General features: G+C 46.9%; 3 protein-coding genes across 8 annotated transcripts in view; 2 read left to right on the top strand and 1 right to left on the bottom strand.

Moving 5' to 3' along the window:
• Nucleotides 1–5727, bottom strand: part of stx16 (syntaxin 16) — a 15225-nt gene extending 9498 nt beyond the window's left edge. For 2 of the 5 annotated variants that reach the window (XM_076268315.1, XM_076268316.1), the window contains exon 1: nucleotides 5275–5727. In XM_076268315.1, the coding sequence (XP_076124430.1) occupies nucleotides 5275–5355 (81 nt within the window). In that variant the 5' untranslated portion in view covers nucleotides 5356–5727. Of the gene's footprint in view, nucleotides 1–369; nucleotides 1416–5217 lie in introns of those variants that run through there. The other 3 variants (XM_076268314.1, XM_076268313.1, XM_076268317.1) reach the window with 3 other exon arrangements.
• A 66-nt stretch (nucleotides 5728–5793) lies between these two features.
• The window catches only part of mbd1b (methyl-CpG binding domain protein 1b), a 39270-nt gene continuing 25063 nt past the window's right edge, over nucleotides 5794–20000 (top strand). For both annotated transcript variants that reach the window (XM_076268312.1, XM_076268311.1), the window contains exons 1-5: nucleotides 5794–6058; nucleotides 7989–8599; nucleotides 8942–9070; nucleotides 11096–11231; nucleotides 18635–18891. In XM_076268312.1, coding sequence (XP_076124427.1) covers nucleotides 8013–8599; nucleotides 8942–9070; nucleotides 11096–11231; nucleotides 18635–18891 — 1109 coding nt within the window. In that variant the 5' untranslated portion in view covers nucleotides 5794–6058; nucleotides 7989–8012. The remainder of the gene's footprint in view (nucleotides 6059–7988; nucleotides 8600–8941; nucleotides 9071–11095; nucleotides 11232–18634; nucleotides 18892–20000) is intronic.
• On the top strand, nucleotides 14904–18142 carry LOC143104495 (uncharacterized). The gene is made up of 3 exons (XM_076268592.1): nucleotides 14904–15158; nucleotides 15274–15859; nucleotides 16750–18142. The coding sequence occupies exons 1-3, from the start codon at nucleotides 14904–14906 to the stop codon at nucleotides 17505–17507; spliced, it is 1599 nt and encodes a 532-aa protein (XP_076124707.1). The 3' UTR covers nucleotides 17508–18142.

The raw sequence follows: 20000 nt of genomic DNA, 5'->3' as shown, positions 1-20000 counted from the left end.
GGATGAGGGAAGGGAGAGAGAGAGAGGGGGGGATGAGGGGAGGGAGAGAGAGAGGGAGGGAGGGGAGGGAGAGAGAGAGAGGGGGGGTGGAGTGGTGGAGAGAGTGAGAGAGTGAGAGAAAGCACGGGTGAGAATGTGGTTGGCCAAGTCCAAGCCCAGCAGCATGAAGAGATGTCTGGTGTGAGGGTGTGAGTGATTGGACTGTACCTCGTGTGTGAGGGTGTGAGTGATTGGACTGTACCACTTGTGTCAGGGTGTGAGTGATTGGACAGTACCTCGTGTGTGAGTGATTGGACAGTACCTCGTGTGTGAGGGTGTGAGTGATTGGACAGTACCTTGTGTGTGAGGGTGTGAGTGATTGGACAGTACCTCGTCCAGCTCCTGCCATGATTGGACCAGAGCAGCAGTTCCCATCCAGAGAAGACCAATCAGAGGCAAGAGGGAAGGAAAGGAAAGCAGATGAGCTCCCAGGAAGACACCGTGATTCTCACACACACACACACACACACACACACACACACACACACACACACACACACACACGTGTGCAGGATGTGAAGGAAAGCAAATGAGCTCCTAGGAATGGATCGTAATTTACACACACACACACACGTGTGCAGGATGTGAAGGAAAGCAGATGAGCTCCCAGGAATGGATCGTGATTTACACACACACACACACACACACACACACACACAGGCGAGCCCCATGGAAGACTGTTAGGTACAGTCATAAACACACTCACACAGCCGATCAGGCCTAATGCTGGACTAAGTCTGAGCCCCAGCCGATCAGGCCTAATGCTGGACTAAGTCTGAGCCCCTTCAACACACAGCAGCCAACTCTGGACTATCTGGGCTGACCTTGGATCAGCTGCCGGAGCACAGAATCTGCCTATCTGAAGTGTCAAGTTTAGATAGCAAGCAAGAGTATAATATTATAAAATGAGGCTTTTTCTCAATTTCATATAGTAAATCCTAACTATTTCATATAGTAAATCCTAACTATTTTAGGGAATCTTATCTCAGGTTACAGTGTCCATGTCTGAGTTAACAAGATGACATTGGAGTGATTTCTTCTTCTGAATCATAAACAAATGGAACAAAATAACAACAGTTCAGTTCAGTTCACGACAGACTTCAGAATCAGAAGACTTGTCTTAAATCAATCCCAAATGTAGTTACCACGGTTACCAGACAGTTCAGATATGGTCAGGAGGTTTCTGTTCTCCGATCCACAGCAAGGGGGCGCTCCAGAGCCAGACCAGCGCTGGTCCAGTGCACAGCGTGCACTCAGACGAGCTACTGGACAAACTCCAGAACAGCAGGTCTCAGAAGCTTTTATTATTTTTATCATATCATATGTGTTTATTATATGTGTTTATCATATCATATGTGTTTATTATATTATGTGTTTATTATATGTGTTTATTATATCATATGTGTTTATTATATTATATGTGTTTATTATATGTGTTTATCATATCATATGTGTTTATTATATTATGTGTTTATTATATTATGTGTTTATTATATGTGTTTATTATATTATATGTGTTTATTATATGTGTTTATTATATTATATGTGTTTATTATATTATATGTGTTTATTATATTATATGTGTTTATTATATTATATGTGTGACGTGACGAGACGACTAGCTTGTCGTACTGCAGGATGCTGCAGCTCCTCCTGACCGAGCTGTCTGGTGTCCACCTGCCCTGACCCTGAGCTGCCTGCCCCACCTGCCCTAACCCTGACCCTGAGCTGCCTGCCCCACCTGTGTAGCCTGCCCCACCTGCCCCACCTGTGTAGCCTGAGCTGCCTGTGTAGCCTGAGCTGCCTGTGTAGCCTGAGCTACCTGCCCCAGTGAGTGCTCATGGGTGTCCACCTGTGTGGAGGGACCAGCGTGGCTGTTAGCTGTTAGCTGTTAGCGGCCGCAGACTCGGCGCAGAAGCAGAATTAGGCTTTAGAGGAGTGAGCTCGCAGCTCCTGAATGCACATTTTCTCTGGAATGTGTACAGTGTGGAGAAGAGAGAGCTTCTCTCTCCGTCATACATACACACACACACACACACACACACACACACACACACACACACACACACACACACACAGAGCTGCTGAACTGGATTGTGTAGTCACCACGTCACACACACACACACACACACACACACACACACACACACACACACAGAGAGCTGCTGAACTGGAGTGTGTAGTCACCACGTCATCACCTCAGGACACTTTTACAAGAAGACAAGCAAGCAGCAACCATGCCACACACACACACATACAATGAAGCAGGAGAGACACACACACACACACAGCCATGCAGAAACATTATGCGCACACACACACACAGCCATGCAAAACAGACAAATCTGTATTCTATATCTGCGCTAAAACAACACGGAAACTGTGCGGAGAACTATGCTGAGCTTAGTGCTGGGCGGTATACCGGTTCACACCGTATACCGGTGTATATTTTCGTTATGATATGAATTTTTAATATACCGCCATACCGGTGTATTTGATTACACAACGTTTGGAACGCTGCGCCGCGCGACACTGTTTCAGACGGGACTTTTTCACACGCACGCATGGTGCCACTGCAAGGCATAGTTAGGGTAAACAAAACACCTGAAGTTTTTCCCCTGAAGTATGACCCTTAAGGCTTAATTTCTCCTTAGGTAAGGGGTTTATTTAAGGGTGTTGCACAGAAATAATACCTTAAATTGTTTCTTTAGTTAAGGAAAAACGTTAAGGGATACTGCATTGAAAAGGATTTACCGTCACGAAAATTCTATTGAGATTGTTCAACAGCTGTAACTAGCTGGCTAGTAGGTGATGTCGTTAGTTAGCAACCCACCGAACACAGTGAAGTTTAATGATCTTATCATTCATCTCACCTTAAGAATATTCGCTGAAATGATCCAGGTAGCAAGTAAAGCGTGTTATAGACATGCACTGAGCAATACTAGCTGGCTAGTTAGAAATGATCCTGACTGTCATCAGTGCACCAAAACGAACCTTTTTGTTAATGTTTTGCCTAGCGAACCGAACCGAAGCTCATGGCAGGCTAACAAGACATCCACATCAAGTTAACGTTAGCCTACCACTAACGTCATGTAAACCACACAATAACAATACATTTCTGATAGGCCTATTTGACAGAGAGGTTTTATTTTAAATTGTATCATTTTCAAAAAAGTTGCACTACTTTTTGTATTGGTTTTATACAAGATGTTTGTGAAATTTGCTCAGTAAAACTTCTGTATTTTGACTGCAATTGTTTTTGCATTCTGATTAGATTCTTCATTAGAATCATGAGTGGCTCTTTGTAAACAGTATAATTTTCTGGGGCCATGCAAAACTGCATTTCCACTAGTGTGCAGTTATTCTACATCATGACAGTAAAATAGACTGTAACTATAAGTATAAGTATATATACTCTTTTGTTCAGTCTCTGCATTTATCCCAATCTGTGAATTAGTGAAACACACTCAGCACACAGTGAACACACAGTGAGGTGAAGCACACACTAATCCGAGTGTGCGTCCAAGCAGCCTCAACACCCAGCAGCTACACCCAGCAGCTACACCCAGCAGCTACACCAGATCAGCACCCAGCAGCTACGCCAGATCAGCAGGGAAGCCACCCACACTTCCACCTGCCAATGCTATGCCAGATCAGCACCCACACTTCCACCTGCCAATGCTATGCCATACATACAGATGTATCAAACTCCATACAGATGTATCAAACTCCATAGACCATACAGATGTATCAAACTCCATACAGATGTATCAAACTCCATAGACCATACAGATGTATCAAACTCCATACAGATGTATCAAACTCCATACAGATGTATCAAACTCCATAGACCATACAGATGTATCAAACTTCATACATCTGGAGAGAGCTCCTTGCTAACTATCCCGCTAGCTCAGGTCATGTTTGTCATTCGTGGAGTGGTCACTAAAATCCTTAACCCCTTAATGAACATTGCAAGACACTTAGCTCTTCTATGATCCCAGAAAGATTTTCTTCGACTTGTTAGTTTTTTGAACATTTATTTGATCTAATGACATAGAAAACATAATGAATTGCATCCACATATCCTTACGCACTATGCACTACTACTATTCACTACTCTCACGTAGCCTATATCTTAAAGTGACAGGCACTCAATTACACCAATGTGCACTCAATTAGCCTTACACACCACATTAAAGATATGCCTAAGTGTAATACTTTAAAAATCAATATGAAGTATTCAAATTACATTTTTTAGCCACTAATAATTATACTATACATTACTAACAAAATAACTTTATATGAATTTCAAAATATATCAAATAGAAACATATGACATAAGTCATCATTTTCCGTATGTGTGTGTGTGGAGAGTCGAGCAGAATCTAGGATGGCTACTGGTGTGGTGATCACACTATATTCAATATTACTGAGGACTTGGGTGGGGGCCTCCGAATCAAATAAATTTTTTAAAAGTATCGAAGTATCGAAATCGCAATTCTTGACCTGGTATCTTATCGAAACTATAATTTTGGTATCGTGACAACACTACTTCAGTGTGCAAAGATGAACTGATCCAACTTTCTGATGTGTTCGTGCTCCTGTCTGGTTACTGATTATGAACGTTTTAATTGTTTAGTTTAGTTATGACTGCTCAAGCTGATGCTAGTGACTCTACTGCAGGTTTACTACAGGGACAACGGACAACAAACCACATTTCTGCGATGATCCATTCGACCTGCTCCTTACAGTCGTGTTATTGTGACTGCAATGAGACTGAATCATGCGGTTTCGTGGGTGATGGTTAGAGATGTTAATCAGTGAAGAACATATTTTAAACATTTGCCCAACACTGAAGTGATGGCAGAATGGCAAGCCAATGGGAAATGGTACGCAGCAGTTGTGGGTTTGTTTGGGGCTCTGCTAGTTTCCAGTTTAATTGATGTGAGTTTGCTAGCCAAGCTAGACACATCTATCAGACTGGACTTGCTAGCAGGCTAGGATAAAATCAGGTAGACAAACGTCACTCAGTGCACACCAATCACAACCAATATTTGTTAGCTAACAGCTATCCAGCTTGAAACAACAAACTATTGGTTATGCTAGCCAACATATTAGCTAGCGAACTAAAACACATGAAATCAAAACGATCCAGACGATTAACATTAGACTCACCGCAGCATTGCTAACGTTACGTGTACTCAGAGTACGACGGGGGTCGTGGGTACTCACTTGCTCAGCCAAAATCTGCCGGTTTTGGATTGCATTGTTCCGCATTAATAAGAAAGCATCTGTCAGACGCCTAGTTGCCATGGCTACTTTGTGCGAGATTGATTTAGCTAGCTAACTGCTACAAAATTTAAACAACGACTTAAGGCTATAGCCTGTAGCTTTAACCTGTGATGTCTATATGGCTGTCCTCAAGTTAACGTTAGCCAGCTAGCGAGCTAGCCTGCAAAAACGCAGGCTGACTCGCCTACCAGCGGACAATCACCAAAATATCTAATGATTCTTCTCCCACCGACTTGGAATTACAGATGGCTTGTGTCGTAGATCGCGCATCTGGGGTGAACATAAATGATAACAACAACGGCGTTCATAAGTTAATAACACTGTCCTGGCTATTTCAAAAGTGTAATACGAGACACTGGCTTTTGGAAAACGTAAAGACGTTGATGCGCTACTGATCTCCTACAACTTCCGCTTACTGAATGGATTCTCCACACGCATGCGTTTCAGGAAGAAGTCAGGGTAGTTGTAGTACTGGTTTCTATGGAATATTATAAGAACTGATGACAAATACAAGGCAATAAAAGCTCATTTTATGTATTTATTTTAAGAAAATATTGATCCTGGACTGACACTGTGCTAAACACTATTAGTAGGTGACATTATTTTAGCTGGTTGGCGCCATGTGAGTGGGTTCATATCCAATGAAGAAGCGCTTCGCACAGGGAAGTGATTTGTCCGGGTTTGCTTATAACGTTAACGTTACAGTTTCCGGTTCTTGGCTCCAGTGAGTATTGTGATCACTTTTCGAGTTTTTGAAACAGATACTATTGATTGAATTGTTTTGTACAGCATTCTCCACGTCATGTTAGCTGTTGTTTGTGACATACGTATTTAAATGTCTGAAATATTTAATAATACTACGGGTCCAATCAAGCTTAGCTGAGTTGACTTCGCCTCCACAAGCTTGGTTGCCAACATGCTAACTTAACGTTAGCAAAAAGTTAACGTCCAAGTTTCTTTCGTGTCAAAGTACTATATAGTTTTTACGTTTCATAGTGAGCATGAATTAGTGGTGGTCTCTGCGAATCCTAATCATAGCCAGGTCAACATAGATCCGTAATAAGCGCTGAAAACTATAACGTTATATATATAGTTAGCATGCTAACCCGTTGGTAACGTTATGCTATGCCTATTATGAATGGTTTGAGCGCAAAACCGTCACGTTAGATCCAAGTTGGCTAACGTTGGTTTAATAAAGTCCCTTAAAGTCTCTGGCAAAATCTAAACCACTTTAATTAACCTCTAACGTTGGTAAGCTTAGCTGGGTTTCTTAACTGTCTAGCGAACACAGTTTTTTAATTTGCGCTGTTGCATGCTATTATTAATAACAGAAGAAGATAGATCCTGTAGCAAGCGGTAGTGTGCCTTGGTCAGTTTGTTCTGTTAACTTGGGTTTACATTCACATTGCCGTGGCCAAGTTGATGTATATTGGCTGTTACAATGTATCATGCAGACCTAGGCTGTTTGCGTCTTATCTTTTCAGCTCCATATTTTACCTATCTGCTAACACAGGCTTTATCAACCGTCTCTGGTAGAACATTGCATACAACGCGCATGCGGGTAAACCGTAGTCACCCGGCCTATTCAAAAGTTTATCCTTTTAAAGCAAGGGTGTCAAACTCTTATTAGGCATTGGGCCAGATTTGTTGGAATGAGACCTCGTGGGCCCGTCATGGTCATTTATCATTTTTCTGCATGGGTATGAGTGTTGTTCCATGTCAGTTCTTTCGGAGTCTTCCTTTCTGAGGAAGGTTTGTAGCACTTGGTTTAATCAATTTATCATATCATAGAGATATTGCTTATTACACATTGTTGAATACTATCTTTATTTTCTAATTTTCCCTTCCTACCCAAAACATCTGGCATGAAATCTGCTGGCGGGCCTGATCTGGACCCCGGCCTTAGGTTTGACACCCTGAAGCGTCAACAAATCCTTTCACTAAGGAAAGGAGGCTTTCCCAGGCCTACTTATAAGGATTTGGTGTGTTGGCCAGTATATCTTTGCAAAATGTTCAAGAGAAGTCCACACACTCCTTGGTCGTTTTCTTGCTTTATTTTCTCCAGTATGTATTAGCCCCATTTAGGGGAAACTCATGTGCTAATTTGATTAGAAGCCGTCATAATTAGGTGATGTCACACAAGCACACAGAAACCAGGCCTTTGTTGTATGTAACCTAATAGGCTTGCCCAGTCAGATTGATGGCGTGCATTATTTTTATGGAATATACAGTAAATCCATCCACCAATATAATTAAGTACATTCTGATTGGCTACAAGGGTTTTTGTCATTTACATAAAGGGCAGAAACCTAGTTGTGATTGGCTGTGTGACGTATGGAGAGAAGTAGTGTCCAAAACCCATCTCAAGGGAATACAAGATAGATAGATAGATAGATAGATACTTTATTGATCCCCAAAGGATGTTTGATCCCTTTATTGATCCCCAAGGGATAAAAGCTTGCGCACAGGGGAATAAGTTTGCACAAACTCACCTGGTTCTTGGATATTGTGCTGCAGAGGACACCTATTTATTCCCTTTGCCTGCTCTGCTGTGCTTGGCTCAGGCCTCGTCAGAACTGTCCACTGGGAGGATTGAGAGGAAAAGCTCACATTGTGATGTGCGTGTGTGTGTGTGTGTGTGTGTGATTGTTTAGGTCGCTGTGGCCAGAGCTGGTGAGATGGATGAGGGAGTGTTGACCAAAGCCTCTCAAGAGGGGGGCGCTGTTGAGCACACAGAGAAGGCTGCCGCCCCCCCACACACACCTGAGGAGGTCCCGTTGGAGGCCCCCCCCCCACACACACACACACACACACCCGAGGAAGGCCCGGTGGAGGCCCCGCCCACACACACACACACACCCAAGGAGGTCCCATTGGAGGCCTCAGGAGCAGCAGGAGACATGGGGAGTCCAGAGGTGCTGGAGAGTGGTGCTGGGGGGCCAGCGGCCAAGAGCCCCCCCCTGGGGCAGGAGAGTGGTGCTGGGGGGCACGAGAGTGGTGCTGGGGGGCACGAGAGTGGTGCTGGGGGGCAGGAGAGTGGTGCTGGGGAGCAGGAGAGTGGTGCTGGGGGGCCGGTGGGGGTCAATCCCCCCCCCCTGGGGCAGCATGGCCCAGATGAGCCCCCCGGCGATTGGCTGGAGCCGCTGGAAGAGGATGACTTGGAGGAGGAGGAGGACGAGACGCAGAGCTGGGGGCAGACAGGCTCCCGAGAGGGCAGTGTGAGCGGCGTGGAGCGCAGCACGAGCGGACGAGGACGCGGGAGGAGGTGAGGCCTGTGTGTGTGTGTGTGTGTGTGTGTGTGTGTGTGTGTGTGTGTGTGTGTTTTTGTTTGTGTAGTCCTAATAGTCTTGAGTTCTCATGCTAGAACTCAGGACTACCCAAATAAACACTCCTACTCCCCGTGTGTGTGTGTGTGTGTGTGTGTGTGTGTGTGTGTGTGTGTGTGTGTGAGAGAGAGAGAGAGTGTCTATTCACATATGGGTGCAAATGAGTGTGTGTGAGACCCCGGATTGTAGTGCTGAAGTATTGGGTGTCTATCCTCTATGCATGTGTCTGAGAGCCGTGGCTGTGACTATCTGACATTATTAGTGTGTGTGTGTGTGTGTAGGTACAGGCCCAGAGTGCTTGTAGAGGAGGACTGGGACGACTGCCCCTCTCTTGGTGAAGGCTGGAAGCGAAAGGAAGTGTTTCGACGATCAGGTTGCTACATGGGCAAGAGTGACACCTACTACATGAGGTACACACACACACACACACACACACACACACACACACACACACGGGGGGGGCAAGAGTGACACCTACTACATGAGGTACACACACACACACACACACACACACAAACACAGGGGCAAGAGTGACACCAACTACATGAGGTACACACACACACACACACGGGGGCAAGAGTGACACCTACTACATGAGGTACACACACACACACACACGGGGGCAAGAGTGACACCTACTACATGAGGTACACACACACACACACACATACACACACACACACACACACACGGGGGCAAGAGTGACACCTACTACATGAGGTACACACACACGGGCAAGAGTGACATCTACTACATGAGACACACATACACACATTACCCACTGCATACACACACAAACACACACACACACACACACATTACCCACATTACCCACTGCACACACACACACAGAGACACTACTGACTGCATTCACATATTTCCCATTGGACCTGTATGCTACAAGAGCTCTGTGTGTGCCGTTTAGATGGATGGGAAATCAGTGGTTGCATTTCTAGTAGAGATACTATATATTACCGTAAATCCTCAAATTATTTATTTACTGAGGCTTCTGAAAGCACAGGCCTTTATTTGGGGCAGGCTTGTATTCGAGGTAGGCCTTTATTTCTTACATTGTGCGTTTTATTGTGAGACATGCGTTTTGTTTGGAGCGGCATACCGGTAGGCTATTAAAAGCAGAAGGTTTTTGATTTGGTTTAGGATTTAATTTACTTTGTACTGTTTGATTATTGCTAAATGTTGGGATTGATGGGCACTGAAATCTGGGGGGTATTTTATGGTTCACTATTATGTTTCATGTAGTTGAAAGAGTGTCGGTATTTCCACCCGCTTTTTATTGCGAGACAAGGCAGCCACCTTCATTCATGTGCACTGTGCTCTAATGGATACCTTATTGCGTAGCCAAGTAGCCTAATTGAGTTATTTTTTAATTATGCATTATGATGTACTTTTTATTAAATTTGTAGGCTGGAATGCCTCGTGGCAGCAATTGTGTTTAAATGTAGGCTAGTAAGCTACTGCTTCAGCCTCTGCAAGCTCAGAAGGGGACGGCATGAGACGGGTTGGAGACTCATGGCTAGTACAACCATTTTTCATTGGCAACAGTAGGTTATTAAACCAACCAACACTAAAATATTAAAGGAATTATCTGGAGTAAAATGCACTTTAGATCGATTTCCGGATGATTGGGGGTACATACGTTGAGTTGACATCAAAATTATGTCATTCGGATGTGTTTTGAGAAAGTTTGATGGTACCGTTTTCAGTCACAACTCGTAGCCTGGAAGTGAGCTGGGCATTTCAATTGCGCCGCTACAAAACGCTATTTTTGTACCTCTTCTACAGTTCCAAACAACATAACACTTACGTGGTAGTGAGTAGAGGGTCCCTAAAGCCAAACCGAAGTATCCCGAGGTCTTTATGTGGTCGAATAGAGAGTCCAAAATGAATTTCATCAAGCCAGTACCTTTCCGGGAATGTTGCCATCTTTGCCGCCACCTTCAGGGGAAAGTCCGTAGGAGTCTTATTGCTGAGTGTGTTGTAACACGCTCTGGAAATTCACAATTTCGTCGCCGTTTAAAAAAAAAAAAAAAAACATAGTCCTATATAGAGCTATTTTATTTCATTGAGTTGAATGGAAACAATGTCTTCTAGTGCTCGTGGACTGGTAGCCCTACTGGTAGGCAGCTATTTCCCCGGCCGGCCTTTATTTGTATGAACCGACCACGCCCCCGGCTATAAATAGAATCCCGACCATAATTTGAGGATTTACGGTATGTGTATAGAGAATCCAGTGGACTGACGGGCATCTCGGGGTCAGTGGGCTGGGCAGTACTGACGGGCATCTCTGGGTCAGTGGGCTGGGCATTACTGACGGGCATCTCGGGGTCAGTGGGCTGGGCAGTACTGACGGGCATCTCGGGGTCAGTGGGCTGGGCAGCTGGGCAGTACTGACGGGCATCTCTGCTCTTTGGCAGTCCGACTGGCGTGCGGGTACGGAGCAAGGTGGAGCTGGCCAAGTGCCTGGCCAGGTCAGTGGATCTGAACACGTTCGACTTCAAGTCTGGACAGTTCCTGAGTGGGCAGGCGCGGAAGAGAGGCAGACGGGCCAAGGTAACGGCACAGCCCAACCACACACACACACACACACACACACACACACACACACACACACAGCACATTTAACATGGAAACCAAACACACACACACACCCACATAGGGTTCACACAGAACCAGAACACAGGGTTCACACAGAACCAGAACACAGGGTTCACACAGAACTAATCTTGACCGTCCTGGCTCAACACTCTCCCTCAGGCTGGACTCCATGGGCTCTTTAAACCACTGGCCAAGTGAAAACTCTAACGTCTGACCAAAGTTATTTTAATACTGAAGCTGATTCCATAAACATCACGACAGCTCGGCGCTCCCACACGCATCACGACAGCTCGGCGCTCCCACACGCATCACGACAGCTCGGCGCTCCCACACGCATCACGACAGCTCGGCGCTCCCACACGCATCACGACAGCTCGGCGCTCCCACACGCATCACGACAGCTCGGCGCTCCCACACGACAGCTCGGCGCTCCCACACGCATAACTACAGATCGGCGCTCCCACACGCATAACGACAGCTCGGCGCTCCCACACGCATAACGACAGCTCGGCGCTCCCACACGACAGATCGGTGCTCCCACACGACAGCTCGGTGCTCCCACACGGCACATGGCAGCTTTAGGTCATGTTTGTTTATGAGACACTTTGCTCATGATTGACTGCTCTTCTCCTCTCCTCTCCTCTCCTCCTCCTCCTCCTCCATAGTAACTTAGCATGGCTAGCTTTACCTGTACTGTAGCAGGGCAGCACAGCTAGCTTTAGCGTAGCAGGCCATCACAGCTAGGCATACCTTTAGCATGACATGCCAGCACAGCTAGCTTTAGCGTAGCAGGCCATCACAGCTAGGCATACCTTTAGCATGACATGCCAGCACAGCTAGCTTTAGCGTAGCAGGCCTTCACAGCTAGGCATACCTTTAGCATGACATGCCAGCACAGCTAGCTTTAGCGTAGCATGCCAGCACAGCTAGGCATACCTTTAGCATGACATGCCAGCACAGCTAGCTTTAGCTTAGCATGCCAACACAGCTAGGCATACCTTTAGCATGACATGCCAGCACGGCTAGCTTTAGCGTAGCAGGCCATCACAGCTAGGCATACCTTTAGCATGACATGCCAGCACAGCTAGCTTTAGCGTAGCAGGCCATCACAGCTATTTCTATCCCTTTCTATTTGTCTCCGCCACCCGAGTTGGAAAGTGTAAATTACCCAGCTTTCTTGCGGCATTTCACGCAGGCACGCCCCCTTTACCTCGGAGTTCTTGAGGGTACCCCGAGGTGGCCGTACGACAAACATGGCTGCGACCATAGTTGAGATGAGATGACATGTATTTTCTTTGCATTTGTACTGTGTTGGTCATTTTAATGTCGATGCAATGCTCTTACACACAAGAATACATTGCTGCTTCAATCCGGTCACCAATTCATGCATTGCACGGTCTTGCTGTGCGTGCAATACAACACAGCACTTGTTGAAATAGGCGAAAATGAGTTACTTCAGCAGCCAATGAGAATTGGACTTCAGCCCCTGAATTTTCTGATTGGTTGATGAATTGTGGAACAAACGTAACATTGTCGACAGTTTTGAGCGAGCACACAGACGAAGTTGAGCGAGCGCGACAGAGATCTCCTGAGCTAGCGGAGGAACAGTTTATGTGAGCACATACAGTGAAACTGAAAAAAAGGGGGCTGATGTTGCACATACATATTAATATTAGCAAACAGGCAAAGACATTTGTGGAGCACAACATAGATTCCTGTTGGCTGTTTTTTTGTGCTCGAGTTTCATTTTTCCTCAAAATATAATTTGTGTGCTCGGTCAAAATATTTTTCTGAGCTCAAATTGTGCTATTGCTCGCTCATAAAAGTGGAACAAATGTAACTCCATATCTGGTTATCTGGTCTGGATAAAATCCAGACCAGAGTAAACCTTCGCTGCACTAATGTCAATGGGAGACTTGTAGAATTTTGCCAATAAATTGGTCATTATGTCTTTCTGGATTTGTTGAGGGGTTTTTGGAACATTTTCATAATCTGTAAGTGTTTGTGATCATTTCAAGCCTAATAGTGTAATTTTTTAGGGTTCCGATTTGTAAAAAGAATAAATTAATATCAGACCATGCTGCTGCCAGTTACTATCCGGTTGCTAGCATGCTAGCTAGCTTCATAGCTAAGGTAACATTTTAAACGGAGAAGTGTAATTTCTTTGAAATGACAACTAGCTGAATGACATTACTGACATTCGTTCAAGTGGATAGTTTAAACATAAGTGAACTTGCAACAGTATATTAAGTTTAAGCGAAGTTCCCCAACTGCTCACTTGTTAGCACATAGCTGGCTTTTTAAGCTAACGTTAGCTAGCTAGCTCGGTTCACAGACTAATTAAATTATTCATTCCATGTCTTAAAGAATGATTCATTGGTATCATACACAATTATGGACAATAATACTGTAAACACAATTATGTTTATCTGCTCTTATTGCTTGTTAAGAGAGAAAGTTTATTTAGTAACGGAAGGTGACACTCCCATAGTAACGAATTACGTTGCTCTATCTTGCTAGTAATCAAGGATCTTTGATTTACCTTAAGCGTGGTAGACCAGCACAGCTAGATTTAGCTTTAGTGTGGTAGGCCAGCACAGCTAGGTTTAACTTTAGGCACAATCCCCTTACACACTTTGATGCATGTTCCCACAAACTTTGTGATGGCTTAGGGTTGTCCTACTGGGAAAGTGCTTGAGGGCTCGCTCGCACCCTGTCACAGCCCTTTCCCCAAGTCAACATATGATGACACTCTACTCAAGGGAATTACCTACAATTCATAGCATTGTGACGTGAAACACGGGCTTATCCAATGGGAGGCTGGAAGCTTGAAAAAAATGGAAAAACTGCCATAAAAGACGGAAAAGCTGCCATAAAACGGAAAACTGCCATAAAACGGAACCGTGTTTGCAGCACCTTTTTTGTGTTGTCAATTTAATGATCGGTCGCAGGTGCTGTCCCATTCTTGTAATTAGCGTTTACACCCTCGCAAACTTGATCGCGTAGCGTTTGCACCCTCGCAAACTTGATCACTTAGCGTTTACACCCTCGCAAACTTGATCACTTAGCGGTTATACCCTCGCGAACTTGATCACTGGCGACTGGTTTCACGGCAGAGTTTGGGATTGTGGTAGGCCAGGCCCAGCTCAGCTAGATTAAGCTTTAGCATGGTAGGGCGGCACAGTTAAGAGTAGTTTTAGTAAGACATGCCAATACCGCTAGCTTTATATTAACTGCTCTTATAGCAGGCCAGTGCCGCTAGCTTTATATTAACTGCTCTTATAGCAGGCCAGTACCGCTAGCTTTAACTCTACCATAGCAGGCCAGCACAGCTCGTGTCAGCTTTTGTGTGGTAGGCGAGCACAGCTAGCTTTAGCTTTTGTGTGGTAGGCGAGCACAGCTAGCTTTAGCTTTTGTGTGTTAGGCGAGGACAACTAGCTTTAGCTTTTGCATGTTACACCGGCACAGCTAGGTGTAACTTTAGCATGACATACCAGTGCTACAAGCTTTAACTTTCCTGTAGCAGGCCTGTGTGGCTAGCTTCAGCTTTAGCGCAGCTAGCTGTGTGTGGCGCAACGTGATTTTGAGTGGTAACGTCCGTCCCACTGGGTTGTCTCTTAGGGGAGCATGCAGTCAGACCAAAGCCAGGAGGAGGATCAGCTCTTAGCAGAGAAGGAGCGTCCACCAGCAAAGAGAAAGCGAACCAGAAACTTTAGCGATGTTGAGAAAAAACACCTTCGGCAGCTCGTGCTCAGTTTCCCGGTGGCCCAGAGAAGCAAGGCTCGCGGCGGCTCAGGGTCCGACAAGCGTCAGGCCTGGGCAGAGATCTGCCAGCGCTTCAACCAAGCCACAGAAACGCCCCGCACCCTGCAGCAGCTGAAGGTAAGAGCCTGCGCCACCTCCACCGTCTCCGCACTCACTGCTTCCTCTGAGCCTGGGCTCCTCACGTGTCTGACCACTCTCCTGTTCTCTCTCTCTCTCTCTCTCTCTCCGGAAGTTTCTCTGGCGGAAGGAGAGCTTAGCAGGCGGACGCAGGGCGGGTCAGCACCAGAGAGGCCCGAGGCCCCGTGACTCCATGCTGGCCAAGCTGCGGAGATGTGAGGGGAAGAGGAGGAGACGCAGAGCTCAGGCCCCTCGGCCCGTGCCGACCGCCATCGCCACGGCCACCGCGTCCCCCCCACCCAGCCCTCCCCCCCAGCAGCAGCAGCAGCTGCCCCCCCCACCCTGCCCCCCCCAGCTGCCCCCCACACCCTGCCCCCCCCAGCAGCAGCAGCTGCCCCCCCCACCCTGCCCCCCCCAGCTGCCCCCCCCACCCTGTCCTCCGTCCAGCCCCCCGCCGGCCCCCCCCGCACCCCCCTCCCCACTGGCCTACCCGCTGCACATCAAACAGGAGAGCACGGACACACTCATCACTAGCGCGTACACACTCTCACACACACACACACACCTGGCCTGCGACACCACCAGTGGCTACAGCGCAGATCCTGCCCCTAGCAACAGCCCCCAGAGGCCCCCTAGCAACAGCCCCTCCAGCAGCGGCCAGGCAGCCAGAGCAGAGGAGACACAGCCGTCCGGCTCCACTGGTGAGATCACGCTGTGTGTGTGTGTGTGTGTGTGTGTTTGAGAGTGCTCTAAAATGCTGTCCTGTCTCTGTGTGTGTGTTTGAGTGTTTGAGAGTGGCGGGGGTTTGTTAAGATTGTCTTGGTAGTGTATAGGTCTAATTGAGTGCCTGTCACTTTAAGACGTTCATGAGGGAACCCTTGCAATTGTAACACAGTTAAAAGGCTGCTGATGTGTGGATGCAATTCATAACGTTTTCTACGTAGTTAGAAGTTAGTTGGGAAAAGCACTTTTAGTTCTTGGAAAACACTTTTCCATTTACATTTGGATTTTCAGGGTCAGAGTCAATAATTTGAGCCCTGCATTAGTAACGAAATTGACGAGCAGCTGTAAGTAAGCATGCTAAACTCGACAATATTCTAACGTTAGCTTTGAGATACTGCTTGATTGCATAACTTAACTTAGTTTAGTGTCCTCAATGTAGTATGTTGTGATAAGACCTTAGCAGAGTTAACTTAAATTCAGCAGTTTTGAAAAAATTTGCGCAGCATGGTCACGATGCTAAGCGGATTTAATAGCAATTTAGCCTGTTCTATGCAATGCTTCTATGTGGCAACAACAACCCTTCAACAATCGTGAATATTTTGTTAAATGTGCATATGCAGAGGAGGAGCGGCGCTCTGTACGAGAGAGAGCGGGGCGGGGCATTCATTTAAATAGTGCAACATAGAACATTAATGTGTGGCGGCCGTTTTTGATTTTGTGGCGCCCCGCCACAGATTAGTCAACGCATGGGAAACACTGGTGTGTGTGGGAGTGAGAGTGCTCTAAAGTGCTGTCCTGTCTCCCTGTGTGAGTGTGTGTTTGAGAGTGCTCTAAAGTGTTGTGCTGTCCTGTCTCCCTGTGTGTGTAGAGTCCAGTGGCTCCTCGTCTCCCCCCGGTAGTGCGAGCGGCCCGCGGAGACGCCAGCGGAGTGGACGAGAGGTGTGTGAGCGGCGAGAGCGGCAGCTGGCCCTGACGTTCCATCGGCAGCGCATGCGTTTCCTGCGGCAGGAGCACGATCTGCGCATGCGTGTGCTGGAGCTGGAGCTGTCACTCAGAGAGCAGGAGCGCGAGCTGCTGACGGCACGAGCCAATCAGAGCTCAGCAAGCACCCTCACGGCCAATCAGAGCTCAGCTAACACCCACACGGCCAATCAGAGCTCAGCTAACGCCCACACGGCCAATCAGAGCTCAGCTAACGCCCACACGGCCAATCAGAGCTCAGCTAACGCCCACACGGCCAATCAGAGCTCAGCTAATGCCCACACGGCCAATCACAGTGCACTGCACAGCCAGACAGCCAATCACAGTGCAGCTCCCAGCCAGACAGCCAATCACCTACCAGATTCCATCCACTCGCCCTCCCCCAAGCCCCAAAGCCCCGCCCACCCGCTGGCCAAGCAGAAGCAGACAGCCAATCAAAGCACAGCTCCCAGCCAGACAGCCAATGCGCTCCTGGCTCTCATCGCGGGCACAAGGAGGCGGCCGCGTCAGGCCCCGCCCTCCAGGCCACCGTACCCCGCCCCACTCAAACGCCATGGCAACAAGCAAGCCGGCAGGAAAGGGGCGGGGTCCAAAAGCCACACCCCCTCAGCTTCAAAGAAGAGAGGCAGAGTGAAGAGTGTGTGATAGTGGGACTAACAAAGACACGGAGAACACACACACTCACACACACTCACACACACTCACACACACTCACACACACGCAAACATACACACACACACACACACACACTCACACACACTTACACACACACACACTCACACTCACACACTTACACACACACACACTCACACTCACACACTTACACACACACACACACTCACACACACGCAAACATATACACACACACACACACACTCACACACACACTCACACTCACACACACTTACACACACACTCACACACACGCAAACATACACACACTCACACTCACACACACTTACACACACACACACTCACACACACGCAAACATACACACACTCACACACACACACACTCACACACACACACACACGCACACACACTCACACTCACACACACACTCACACACACGCAAACATACATACACACACACACACTCACACGCAAACATACACACACTCACACACACACGCAAACATACACACACACTCAGGGCAAGAGATCTTTTGTGATTATTTTAAGTTCTTTCCTGTAGTTTGACTGAAGCTCCTCAGCTGTCTGTATTGCAGCAGGGTGGTGGCTGCCTGAATTTGTAAATGTCGAGTGAAATAAACTGATTCCGTTTTTAATCCCTCGTCTGCAGTCTTTCATTCCACACTGTTAGGTACTGCGAGTGGTGTGTGTGTGTGTGACTGATTCTGTTTTTAACCCCCAGTCTGCTTTACTGCTGATGTGCAAACCTTTCCATGTGTGTGTGAAGCTCGGAGCGAGTGGAGTTTGTGTGTTGAAAGGCAGGTCTCTGGGTTGTGTGAATCTACATCATTTTGTGCAGCTCTTTAGCTTCCTCAGTCTCTGCCCCTTCACACCCATAACCATAACCACACACACACGCACACGCACACACCCTTTAACTCTGGAGGTTGGGAATGTTGAAATAAAATAAATTAGGGAGCAAACATACCATACGGTAAATGAAAATATGCTTTAAAAAAATAAATAAATGTAAATAAATACCTTGTCTTGACACTGATACCTGAATGTAGGCTGGTCAATGGTTAATTGTGTGAGTGTGTGTTCTCTGTGTGTGTGTGTGTGTGTGTGTGTGTGTAGCGTTCTCCGTCTCAAGATGCCGGCGTGTCTGACGACTCTAGTCACCCGGCGGACGACTCGCGCTCGCGCTCCCCTGACTCTGTGCACAGGGTGCCCCCTGTAGGCCGGCCGCGGGCACTGCAGCAGCACAAGGCCCCCCCGCGCCCTGACCCCTCCCTCGCCCCCCTCAGCCCCTCCTCCAGCCCAGAGCCCCCCCACACCGACGACACCGACACCCCCGACGGCAGCACCAACGGAGCCTCCACCGCCACACACACGTGAGTACCAGCAGGGGTGTGTGTGGGCAGGCGTCTCCTCTAGGGGCTCTACATTCACACACACACACACTTATATGCATCTACGTGTCCTATGGACTCTACACACACACACACACACACACACACTCACTCTCACACTCACACACACACTTATAGGCATCTACGTGTCCTATGGACTCTACACACACACACACACACACACGCACTTATAGGCATCTACGTGTCCTATGGACTCAACACACACACACACTCACTCTCACACTCACACACACACTTATAGGCATCTACGTGTCCTATGGACTCTACACACACACACACACACACACACACTCTCACACACTTGATGTGCCGAATCTGAGTAACGTATTCTGAATACTTGGATTACTTCCACATTGACTTGCATTATATAATATATAAGTGTAGGAATGCAGCCATGAAACCCCGCTTACTAAACAGGCCTGTTCTGGTGTGTTCTGTTCCAAACGGCTAAGTGTTAGGCCCACATAGGAAAATGTAAAGACAATTTAAGCTAAACAACTGATACAACTATAGAAATAGCAAGGTGACCAGTACAACTATAGAAATAGCAAGGTGACCAGTACAACAAGTTTTTTTTAAAACTTAGGCTACTTTAAGATGCTTCTTCAGGTTGGACCAAATTATAATTAATTAGGTGTCATCAACCCAGTACAAGTGAGGGGCGCATATGACCGGTGGGACGCAAATGACCTGCAAATGTAAACATACTGTATAGCCTATCAGTGCTCTCAAAACGCAGAGCAGAGGCAGCATCACCACATATTCTAAGATCTTGGATCTATAGGGTTAAGAATGTGAATGTCACCACATATTCTAAGATCTTGGATCTATAGGGTTAAGAATGAGAATTTCACCATATATTCTAAGATCTTGGATCTATAGGGTTAAGAATGTGAATTTCGGGCATGTTTTCATGATCCTCAAACCCTTCTGAACACTTCATGTACATTTTTAGCATTTTTGAGCATTCCAGTCTGGAGAACATCAACCTTATATCAGGTGTGCACCGGTTATTAATGCCGCTGCTGTTGGCCGGTTGCAACGTACGCAATACGTCATCGACACACCTC

The sequence above is a fragment of the Alosa pseudoharengus genome, unplaced genomic scaffold, assembly GCF_046254945.1.
Source record: "Alosa pseudoharengus isolate Yale_2024_CS ecotype anadromous, Long Island Sound unplaced genomic scaffold, YU_APseudo_1.1 YU_APseudo_1.1_scf_5, whole genome shotgun sequence".
Classification (NCBI taxonomy): Eukaryota; Metazoa; Chordata; class Actinopteri; order Clupeiformes; family Clupeidae; genus Alosa; species Alosa pseudoharengus.
This window is presented reverse-complemented; position numbering and strand designations above follow the sequence as displayed.